This window comes from Hippocampus comes, unplaced genomic scaffold (genome assembly GCF_001891065.2).
Source record: "Hippocampus comes isolate QL1 unplaced genomic scaffold, H_comes_QL1_v1.1 scaffold8, whole genome shotgun sequence".
In the NCBI taxonomy this organism is placed as follows: Eukaryota; Metazoa; Chordata; class Actinopteri; order Syngnathiformes; family Syngnathidae; genus Hippocampus; species Hippocampus comes.
The window spans coordinates 917,609-929,153 of record NW_017806153.1 but is presented as its reverse complement, the minus strand read 5'-3'; the positions used below and the strand labels follow the sequence as shown (position 1 = coordinate 929,153).

At 43.8% G+C, this 11,545-nt stretch overlaps 2 protein-coding genes across 4 annotated transcripts in view; both read right to left on the bottom strand.

The window, feature by feature from the left end:
* The window catches only part of drc1 (dynein regulatory complex subunit 1 homolog (Chlamydomonas)), a 10,474-nt gene extending 4,640 nt beyond the window's left edge, over positions 1-5,834 (bottom strand). For 2 of the 3 annotated variants that reach the window (XM_019895042.1, XM_019895045.1), the window contains exons 1-7: positions 3,165-5,834; positions 2,971-3,019; positions 2,494-2,621; positions 2,236-2,419; positions 2,001-2,141; positions 1,451-1,537; positions 1,242-1,364 (exon numbers count right to left, since the gene is read on the bottom strand). In XM_019895042.1, the coding sequence (XP_019750601.1) occupies positions 1,242-1,364; positions 1,451-1,537; positions 2,001-2,141; positions 2,236-2,419; positions 2,494-2,621; positions 2,971-3,019; positions 3,165-3,238 (786 nt within the window). In that variant the 5' untranslated portion in view covers positions 3,239-5,834. The remainder of the gene's footprint in view (positions 1-1,241; positions 1,365-1,450; positions 1,538-2,000; positions 2,142-2,235; positions 2,420-2,493; positions 2,622-2,970; positions 3,020-3,164) is intronic. The other variant, XM_019895043.1, reaches the window with a different exon arrangement.
* A 1,705-nt stretch (positions 5,835-7,539) lies between these two features.
* ostm1 (osteoclastogenesis associated transmembrane protein 1) lies at positions 7,540-10,857 on the bottom strand. The gene is made up of 6 exons (XM_019895046.1): positions 10,426-10,857; positions 10,191-10,305; positions 9,861-9,958; positions 9,676-9,786; positions 8,413-8,578; positions 7,540-7,863 (listed from the first exon to the last, which is right to left on the bottom strand). Exons 1-6 carry the CDS (start codon positions 10,774-10,776, stop codon positions 7,805-7,807), a joined length of 900 nt encoding a protein of 299 aa, XP_019750605.1. The 5' UTR covers positions 10,777-10,857; the 3' UTR covers positions 7,540-7,804.
* Between the last annotated feature and the right edge of the window lie 688 nt (positions 10,858-11,545).

Below are 11,545 nucleotides of genomic sequence, written 5' to 3'. Positions count from 1 at the left end.
GTCTTCCATTTTCTTAAAAGCTCACAGCGCGCCTTAAAACCCGATGCGCCTTGTGTATGGTCATTACGGTAATATGTCGACCCCAAGCTGGTCCCTTGCTGGAGACATGCTTACAATGTTATAACTTGCTGTTGGTTCAGTGAACTGAGTCGCTGCTTTATTAAATAAGTTTTTGTTGCAGCTCCGAAAAAAGGAGATCTGTGGTGTTGGTTCTTAAAACGCACACTTTATAAATGGTTTTCACAGTCTCAATACAAATACAGGTACGTCTTTGTCCGTCTCCGTGCCTTCTCTTCTTCCGTTCGACTCGAGAGGCGTTCATGACGCCTCTGAAAAATGTAAATTAATGATTCCTTCAGTGAAACTACGAAAATTGAAAATAATGCATCAAACCAGGAAATCACAAAATAAATTCTATAGCCCCCCTACAGAATTTATTTTGTGATTTCCTCGTTTGTGAATACACAGCAAGGGAATAAATAACAAACACTTCTGAGACAGTCCAGTCTCCTACATTTTACTGACATCTGATCGTTCTGTTGGAGCTCCGCTCAAGGAAATGCCAAAATAAATTCTGTAGGGGGGGCTATAGAATTTATTTTGTGATTTCCTGGTTTGATGCATTATTTTCAATTTTCGTAGTTTCACTGAAGGAATCATTAATTTACATTTTTCAGAGGCGTCATGAACGCCTCTCGAGTCGAACGGAAGAAGAGAAGGCACGGAGACGGACAAAGACGTACCTGTATTTGTATTGAGACTGTGAAAACCATTTATAAAGTGTGCGTTTTAAGAACCAACACCACAGATCTCCTTTTTTCGGAGCTGCAACAAAAACTTATTTAATAAAGCAGCGACTCAGTTCACTGAACCGACAGCAAGTTATAACATTGTAAGCATGTCTCCAGCAAGGGACCAGCTTGGGGTCGACATATTACCGTAATGACCATACACAAGGCGCATCGGGTTTTAAGGCGCGCTGTGAGCTTTTAAGAAAATGGAAGACGTTTCAATCCACCTTATAGTGCGGAAAATACGGTACATACACTGTGAAACTGTCAATCTGTGGTCTTTACCACTTCAGAGTTCACAAAACGTGATATGGAAACGTGGACCGTACTTCTTCACCCTTTCAGGGACAGCGGTCACAACGGTGAACAGCTTACCATGTTTTCAGGTTACAAGGTGCATGAAAGGGTTAAACACTGAATTTATCAACCTCGACCAAGTTCTCGTCACACCTGAAGCTGAGCGAAGTGCTCAGCCCTGGCCGCATCATACTTATATTCCGGATCCATCATCAGGTTGTAAATTTTGGCTTCATACTTCTCCACGGTCCTTTTCCTCTCTGCTAGCCGCTCTTGCTGCAAGCACACCGGTCGGTCACATACACGTGTGGCTGACGCATTACAAATGGAAATTGGGAGGGGGTGGGGGATTGTCTCCTAACCTGCTGGTCCCACAGCTCCTGAACGCACTGCTCCCATTCCGTCTGGTCTTTTGTGAGCAGGACGTCATACTCCTGCTGGTACACGCTCTGGAAAAAAGGGGCACCATTAGTGACACGTTAGCAGCCTGTGAGAAGTGAACCCGCGGCGGGAATGCTTTTAGCTTTCACATTGATGTGTCATGCGCCAACCTGGCTCGAAGAGTTTGAGGGGATTTTCATGACTGTTAGTTATTGAGTTCATTTGGACTTAGTTTTTTTTTTTTTAATATTTAGAGCATGATGATTTATTTATTTTTTCTTTCTAACATGCTCTGAAATAAATACACTTCAAATATTTCATCATAAAAGGTCCTGCTAAAATAATCAAGTCAATCTTTATCAATGACATGGAACAAAAATAAATAAACAATAAATCAGTGGAAGCCCTACGGAAAACTGAGGCTGAAGACAGTGCCGAGTGTGGCTCAGAAGTGTGTGCGGGCTCCGTGCCTGTCCAATAACTCGCAACTGTCTCGAATGCTTCTCCTGCGTAGACGTGACGTGACCGCACCTCAATCTGGTCCAGCTCCTCCCTGTAGGCCTGTGTCAGAAGACTGACGAGCTCTTCAGAGCGTTGCATCATCTGATCAATCTCGTTGGCCTGCCTCCTCAAGTCCTTCACAAAGCGATCGTCTCCACTCTTCAACTCCTGCTTGGGCAAAAACCAAAAACAAAACAAAAAACCCACAATGACATCACTGCCATCGATGGACGTCTGGCATGAGGACACGAGTGCTTTTTGTTACCTGCTGGAGGTCTTTGATGACTTTCCTCTTGTCTTCGATAAGTTCCGCACACAAGAGCTGCTGCCACTTGAGCGTTTCCTGCAGCTCATAAGGGATGACTGTCTGTTCGGCCAACGACCATCTGGCGGTGATCTCCTCAAACTTCTCCTGGCTGGAGTTGACTTCTTTCTCCAGGCGCTCTAAGCTGAGTCGGGAAAGACGCACCGAGGAAGGTCGCAATGCGTATTAACGGTACTCAATGGGAAGATGAAAACTTACCGTAGCTTGCGAGCGACCTCCAACTCTTCCCTTCGCAGGGATTCTTTGGCGTCGGCAGCGGCTTGGATGTCAATCACCAGTGCCAATAAATCTCTCTCCAGCTTGGAAATTCGAGCAGGGCAGCAGGACTGAAAATAAGCTGCGCTGAATAAATGCCATTCTGTACTTCTAGTTCATGAAAATCTAACAGGCGATAATTTAAAATTCTATCTTGTTTAAATTTGCTGTGCATTTTATAGAATGCGTACTGCAATGTGTACTACTACTACTACTTCTAATAACAATCAACTATAATATTCAGCCATCCATAATAATGCTCAGAATAAAAATTCCAAACTTAACTATGGGGGGAAAAAAACTCCAGTACTACTGTTGTGGGGGGGGTCTTCCTGCAAATTTACTCATTGTTTGCACACAAAATAGCAAATCGATAAATGTGGCCTTTTTTTTTTTTCTTGAGGGGGCGGCGGCACCAACCTTTTCCTGTTCCTTTTCCGCTTGCGGCGGCCTCTCCTGGGTGGACGCTCTCCATGTGCACAGTGACACAAGGCAATTTCATTCTACGTTTACTTGTTCGCAGATAACTACACACTTGGCTTTGCAAAAACAAATTCTAATTCACAAATAAGTACACAGAATAATGATAAGGATAATGACCAACACTCATTTACCCGTTTCCGGCATCGTCAATTCCGGGAAAAGTCAACTTTCCACACGTCTTCTCGGCGGCCTTCACCGTTTCCATAATGACTATAATTGAAAAATTTTCCGCCGTATGACGAAATGCGAAGGCGCGAAGATTCCAGCAGAGCGTCGCTGTGCTGCGTTTTGCGACCCGTTGCTACGGCGACCGAGTGCTGCATTTAGGGACACTCGGAAAAACAACTGACAGATGACAAATTGGAAGAGACTGCAGGTAAGTGCGTTGTTTGTTTTTACAAATTATACACACATAATGAATGACATACAAATACACGGAGAAATAAAGGGATTGACTCGTGACAATATAAATACAGTAATAGTTACAGATTAAAGCTCATAACACAAAATGTAATACATTTCAAGAGTCGCATAATATAGCACAATGATATGGTAACAGTACATTTTCAAGCAAAAGCTGCATCAAAGATTCCCGCATTTGCTGAAACATACAATTTACTATCAAAACTTCAAAATATAACTGTACTAATATTTCACAGTCGTTCAAACTGAATTTTACACCAAATACTGTCCTTCCATTTGATGACATGGAACATCGAACTGTACAGAAAAGATACCTTTTGAACTCGTATTAAACATAATTATGAATTAATTTGGTAATCGTTGTGAGGGTAACCGGTTCAAATAATGGATGGATGTTGTACGGATATTTGTATTTTTTAAGCCCCGGGGATGAGGTTTAAAATACAAATCATACAAAACGTGTTTGTCTTTTTTTTTGTTTATTGACTAACACAGGTACAGTACATGCACATAACACAACCCAAACTACTGGACAATTCCTCTTCACCGTTTGTAAATGAAGCTACTCCAAGCCTTTCCTTTAGAGCCAGATCTGTAATGACTACAGTTGTCTGCAGATGGCGCTGAAAGCCATGAAACAACCCACATAGCAGTGCTCCCTGATCAAAAACAGAAGCTCACTGTCTTTTCAAGATGATGGCACACAAACCTCACAAAGGGGTCAGATGCTCCTGCCCTAAGAGCGGACTTGCGCTAAGAACCCCCCTCGTCAGCCGCTGCTTTCACCTCAAGTGGCCCACCCCCGGGTAGCAAAGGTTTCTGACATATGATCCAACATCTGCGATGTCGGCAACAGCTGACTTGTCCAAAGACCTCTGTGTTAAGGGAGGGACGATGGAGGAGCATAACGGCTTATTTTCTTACCGGCTGGAACGCTTGGTCCTCTTTTTTTTTTTTTTTTTTTGCATGGAGCTGCTGCAGAGATTACAAACTCAATGACTGCCATTAGAAGAATGATTCTATAATCTATCGTAATACGATAATCTTGGGATTGACAGACTTTGACCCCCGTTTGCAGGTGTATAATACACCCCATTCACTCTGGGGTGTATATGCGCCGGGCGAGGTGCATGTGTAATGCGCACGTGTGTTTGTGTGCGTGCGTGTGTGCCAAATCCAAGATCATGAGGCATACGTTTACGTCTTAGTCAACAAAGAGTCATATTCATCGCTGAGGCGTTGAGAGGTACGCGGCCTAAAGGTCACCTAAAGCCAGTTAACTGACAGCTTGGATTTCTGCTGGCGGTAGCGCCGGGGCGCAGTCACAACCCCTAAGCATTTAAACAGGGGATGTAAACTTCTTATAACCGGCGTATTGCATCAAGGATGCGTTTCAAGTCGCCCCCAAAATATGTCCGTTTTCTACGACGTCATTGCGAGAAGAGGCTCCCTCCTGCGGAACGTTCTAAAGCAACGGCGGAAGGCCCTGACCTTGTCCAATGTATAGCAACTGACAAAAATCCCATTTCATAAGAGACAAGGACAAATACACAAATGGGATTTCACAATAGGAGCGAATGTAAGTAGCCATTTCAATGCTCCAAATAAGATTAAAAAAAAAAAAGATTTCCAAAGGCATTATTCATTGTTTGCCTGAATGCGAACTTGGAAGTGAGCGACAGAAGCAGAATAAGTGCGATGTGAGCGGTTGTTGAGAGTCACATTGCAATATCATACTCAATAGCCCCAAATTTTTCAAGAAATCTAATCTGTTTGTGAGTGGATTTAGGTGGTCAAATTATGATGTGAGGAATTAGGCCGATTACCTCTGGATTTGTTTTTTGTTTTTTTTTAATTGCAAAATGGTCATAACTCTGGCGAAAGTCAATCAGCCGTCTCGACTACCGCAGTCTTCATTGCGATGTCATTTCAAATATGTTTGGGTTTATCTACACTACACAGTTTTTGAATGTCTCACAATATTGATTAATTTGATTACCAGAGTGTATAATCGTTTCTGGAAAAAAAAGATGGAATTCATTCTGCTTCTCCATTTCATTATTTCGGGAATTGAACCCTTTTGGGGGCAGCGGTTACAAGAGTGGACAGCTATTCACATCTTCTCTTTTGTCACAGTTGTGCATCAACCACTGCAATGGACCCTTGTGTGTGTTACCATCCACTGCGATTATTTTTTTTTTCTTTCATGTCTAAAGACTAATAAAAACACTTGAGGAAAAAGAAATCTTTGAGGTTATTTGTGCATGAAAGGGTGAATTGGTTCAAATGATTCTACTGTTTGGTATGAAATCATATGCTTGCCTCAATTTTTTTTTTTCCCATGAATATTTTATGAGTTAACCTAACCCATCTTTAAAAAAAAAAAAAACTACCTGAGGGTCACATGTGGTCAGTGAGTAAAAAAAACAAAAAAAAACATCCAGACAAAAAAGATCCATGGTTCTGACTACTGATATTAATGACATAGTTGCACATGCTGCTGCACAAACATCCTTGTGTGAATTTGCGTGCGCCCGCCTTCTCCCATGACTTTTGGCCTCGGAGGTAAAACAGCAGAATTGACTTAAGCTGTCACCGTTGAGCCGCACAGCCACCCCCTCCCCACCGCCGCCTCGGCACACGGCATTTTCGCACTGCAGGGTGACCGCGAAAGGGCTCGTAAGACTCGACGTTGCGCGTAATGCTCTTAGCGGCGAGCTGATGGGCCCTGGTGGCTTGCGCTCCCTAAGACCAAGAAGCCAAGCAAAGTGTTTCAACGGGTATGCGTGCGGCGGCGATTATTGGGTCGAGTATCTTTATCCTGCTGTTAGATTAGCCGCTAATGATGGAGGGGAAAAGCCCACCCCCAATGCGAGAAATTGGAACAAGGGCCGGCGCTGTGTGGAAGGCGAGCGGCTTTAGGAATCCCGCACCTCGGACTCATTAGGGCTGAAGCGCCGCACTCCTTCACTGGACGCTGCGGGAAAGGACACTTTCCTTGACATATTTCCGGTGTGAAATGAGGAAACTAACACGCCGTAATGAACGATAACTCGACGTCACCCATTTTCAACGCGCTGCACTTGTCATCGGCGATTTGGCTCGAGTCCTTGTGACCGCGCTATTGAAACACAGTGTCGGCCGTGGCAATTTGTCGCAGGAGCAAAGCTTCGGTAAACCAAGCCGGTGCAGTTTAGAAGCGCATGTGAACACATTCGTTATTGTTAAATGAAAAAAAAAAAAAAAAACATTCATAGCATCTGTCCGCCAACCGTCTTATTTCCCGCCATTTTGATTAATGTGCCTCGTCCCCGTCCAATAAAGCAAAACCTAATAAATGTTCATCAATTACGCACTGAGTAGGAGCTGTAAAGAAATACCAGGAAATGAAACAAACATGGAGCACCCCCCCCCAAAAAAAAAAAAAAAGAACAAACATGAAAAGGTTGATGCATCAACAAAAGGCTGATTTGGGGAGCAAGATTCAGAGTGCTCTCATGACAGGTGTCATGTGTGTTTGTATTTAGCCAACATGGCCGGTGATGTGCACCCTCTTCATGTGGCAGATACAGTACACGTCACCGCTAATGGACATGGAGTACTTTTTTTTTTGTATTTGGCTCTCTCCCGGGCTTGCATTAAAGACATAAAAAGCCATTTCTCGATGCGTAACCGGAGCACGGACTCGCATGGGAGAAGGCGCGCGCACGCAAATTCACACAACAACTCAAGGATGTTTGTGCAGCAGCATGTGCAACTATGTCATTAATATCAGTAGTCAGAACAATGGATCTTTTTCCCCCCACTTTTTGTTTTGATTTTCAATTACACCATGCAGGAGAGCAAAGTTAAGCTCCTGCACGTGCCTGAATTTTGTCTGGATGTTTGTTTTTTTTTTAAATTTTTTTTTTTACTCACTGAGAAGGTAATCAAAATATCATTCGGTTAACTAATTTCTATCACATTTCATCAGGAATCATACATTGACTACGTCAAGAAATTAAAGCATCTCTATTTTGTTTCTGGAGACAATGTTGAGGCCCACCCAAAACATAAATGTTAAAACATAGTTCATCGACACTGTTGAAGTGAAAACATCTTACTTTAATAACACAAACCTGGTTGGAACGGCATTTAAAAAGTCAAATGAAAGTCACGGACGAAGCGATGATCTGTTGCCACACCAGATTCAAATAACTGTATACATTGAAACCTCCAAGGGGGTTTGACACGAAATGAATATGGGACTTTGAAATACAGAAATCAGCCTTCTGAGAGGAACGGCCGCTGTGACCACAAACCTCCAAAATGTGCAAACCTGGAAAGTCCACCTCAGTGATGTCAGCCATCAGCTCTGCTTGTCCTGAATGTTCATCAGACTTGAGGCGTACGACTTTGCTCTCTTGGCTGCAATAAAAGAAAAAAATGTAGCTTTGTGTAAGGGAAGAGGAACACAGTTATGTGAGCTGGAGGTCTTCTTTTTGTCCACTTGGGACCGCCATCCTCACATTCCATTGTAGTATCTGTGACTTTGAGTTAAGACGGCTTTGAAAGGTGGGGCCTGGCCTGGTGAATGCGGCGGCGAATGACAGTGTAGGGTTAGCTCTCAGTTAATCGGCTGACCCATAACCCCCCGCCCCCCCAAAAAAAAAAATTGGTAGAAGTACGCATAAATCAAAATATACAAATGACACATATGCGGATGTCGATTGGAATCTGATGAATCGTTCAGAAAGATGAATCAACAAACATATCTTGTAATAATCTCCACATTTATGGTTTTGTCAGGGTGAGTCTTCACCTCTACCCTCCCATCCGTCCCAGGGCCAAAACTCCACGATCACAGTCCAAGCACAGAGCCCCGCCCACTTTCCTTTAGCGGCGCACAAAGGGACCCTCAAAACCCCTGTCAAAATATGTGCGTGCAACAATGGGGGAATTAAGCGGGTTACTCACGGTGTATGAGCTTGCGTTTCTTTTGTTCCGAGTGAAGGAAGCTGCTCAAGTAGAAGATGATGGGCAGAAAGAGCATGAAGCCGGACACGGCGATGACAGGCACCGTCTCCTCCCGGGGGAAGGAACATTTGAAGTTTTTACTCCACAGCCGGCGGGTCATGTTCATCTGAAAACGAGGCAAAGTGCACAACATTAACGCCACCGACGATGAGAGTGTCGGTGGCGCTGGCTAATAAGTCGAACCATCTTGGCGCTCGGTACCCATTTTGGAAACAACATCGAGAGTACGCAAACGACATGCGCTGTCACTTTGGACTTAAAAGTGAAGACAATAATGCTGGCGTCAGCTTCCACGCCGCCCGAATGTGCAACAAACAGCAAAAAAAGAGCTAAGACTTTGGGAAATGTTAATCACATCCAAATCCCAAGGCCAAAAAAAAAAAAAAAAACACCTCTGTGCAGTTTGATCGTTTTGGCCTGCGGGATGTTATTTCGTACAACAATGCAGGTATGCTCATTTAAAGTAGAAGGGAGACATACATGTTGCGCTGCGTCAAATACGAGAGACATTTGTGTAGTGAATGGATGCATGTGCTAAACATTAGCACCGATGCTAAAATAACAACAATGGCGGCTGACTACGCTTGATTTCCACGTCAATGATGACATGATTCTTCATATTACATGACACATTATGAGTGCTACATGTGCTAACATCAGCGTTCACATAGACTGGCTGCGGGTTTATTTACTCAACCGCAGCGAGGATCAGGGGTTGATTCAGGGTATGGTGTTCATTGAATGGGAGGTTTTGAATCAAAATCATGTATGATTAATGCACTGTAGGAGATTAGAAATCAGGCAGAGGGGTTTTCTGACCGTGTTCTGCTAATTCAGAAGCAAAGTCAAAATGTCAGCAAATATTTCTCGGAATAACAGTCCATTCAGAATTTGGGGAATGGAGAACTCCATTTTGAGGAAGTGTGAAAGGTTAGCGTCTTTCGTCCCTTTAGCTTCTGACCAAACTGTGATTAAACTGCTTTTTGTCTTCTTTTCCTTTCGGCTTTTCCCTTCAGGGGTCGCAACAGCGAATCAAATTTCTTTTTGTTTTATAGACCACAGTGTACTTCTTATGTATCGGGAGAGTCAGGGGCTAACAAGTCCAAATTGCCACTGAAAAGACTAATGAAACAGTACTCCACAACTGACGCAATACATACTGAGACTTCTATAAATGAGCAAAAAAAAAAAAAGTGTACGTACCCCATCCTCAATGTCAATACACATCGAGTCGTTCTTCTCCATGCTGCTGTATAGCTCATTGAGCCCTTTATAGGCACTCTTACAGTTTTTGCACAGCTCTGTGTGATTGCCCTGTGGAGACATGGCAAAAAGGGGCAGACGTTCCATTTCTGAGCGTGAATCTGTGAACGCATGGAAGCAAGTACCTGTTGGTATCGATCAAAGCAGGTGAGAGTTTGGTTGAGAGAGGACATGAAGTACAGCGTGTCGTTGGTGAGGCTCTGGAATCTGTCGTTGATGCATTCTAAAAAGGAGGGGGGGGAAAAAGGCACCGGGTTTGTTGTTGTTGTACAGTAGGCAGTAGCACTACAAACACACTGATAAGATGTCTGACTGGCGAACAATGATGACTGTCGAGCACAACTGATGAAAGTCACATGCCTCGTCCCTAAAAGTCATATGATTCATCATCAGAGGACAAGTGACTCCTACTGCAAGTACGGTCTCTGTCCAATTCAGTGTTTTGGTGCACATACTGTCACAGGCGGATTTGGTCCACAGGTCCTTCAGGTTGTTAAAGAGCAAATAAACCAGCATGAGACGGTCACTGCGCAGAAGGCTGTCCCTGCAGCTCTCATTGCCAGGTCCCAACTGGAATACATTTAGCAATCAAAAACAACAAACCAAGCAGAAGTTTAGCGTTCCCTACTTCAATAAGAAAACATCACAAAGGCGAAACAGACAACTCCAAACGCCACGTGACTGGGGTACCTGTTCGGAAGAGATGTTCATGTAGGTGGCCACCAGGCTGCCGTAGGCACCGAAGCAGTTCTGGCAAACTTTAACCGGCCGCGCAGACGGCACCAGGCAATTGACATAAGCCACATAGCGCTGGCCAAAGATGCGCAGCAGCTCGCTGCAGTAGTCGCTCACCTCCAAGTCGTCCGGGAAGGCGGATAGCAGGAGGAAGGGTGCGGAAGAGTCCTCCTCCACCGCCGCTGGCTTCAAAACAGGCGACTCGACCGAAACAGAAAGGTTGACGTTAGCGCCTTCGCTTGACGCGACGGCGCAAACACACAGCACCCACACGGTTAAAAACACGTATTGGTGATAAAGAGGCATATTTGATGCTCTAAATGCGCCAGGGTTCGCTCGTATGCCTCAGACAACCCATGACTTCCGGGTTTGGGGATCATGTGACTGATGGAATTCGCGCGAGATTTCACGCTCAACACCAAATAGCCGCATTAAACATAATACAAACACACAAAATAATAATACATTTGTATATCAAGATTAATAGTCTTATTTTAAACAATATAAACGAAATTTCCTTTCAAGCTATTTTGTATACAATACTGTATAATGACCATTAAAGCAGATTTTTTTTTTATTCTTATTCTGATTATGATGCTACTTAAATCGATATCTGATAATTTTCACAAGTTGGCATCAATAATCGCTTCTATGAGTCTATTGAACTATTTATGATGCACCTATAGGACTAACCAACCGACTTCATCCATCCATCCATCCATCTATCCCCTTCACTTAAACACCATTGCATCAAATAATCAAGTCATTTTAAACTCCCACACTGATTGGTATAATTGTCGCAAAGCCCTCAAATCAAGCCGCTGCAGTCAATGGTCGCTAATGTGAAATTAGTAGCTTTTGATAAGTCTCAGGCCGCATCAATTCTGCTGTCATCTGGGCCTAATGAAAATAAGGGGGAAGAGGACCCACGCGCCATCCTTCGCTTATTCCAATGGCCATGCGCCACTCGAGTGGTAAATATAGGGGTCTATCCCCCTGAAATGCTGCACACGACGGCGAGAGCAGCTCATTAACTCTTCTATCCGCCGACTAATTGCTCAGACGTGGCCTTGTT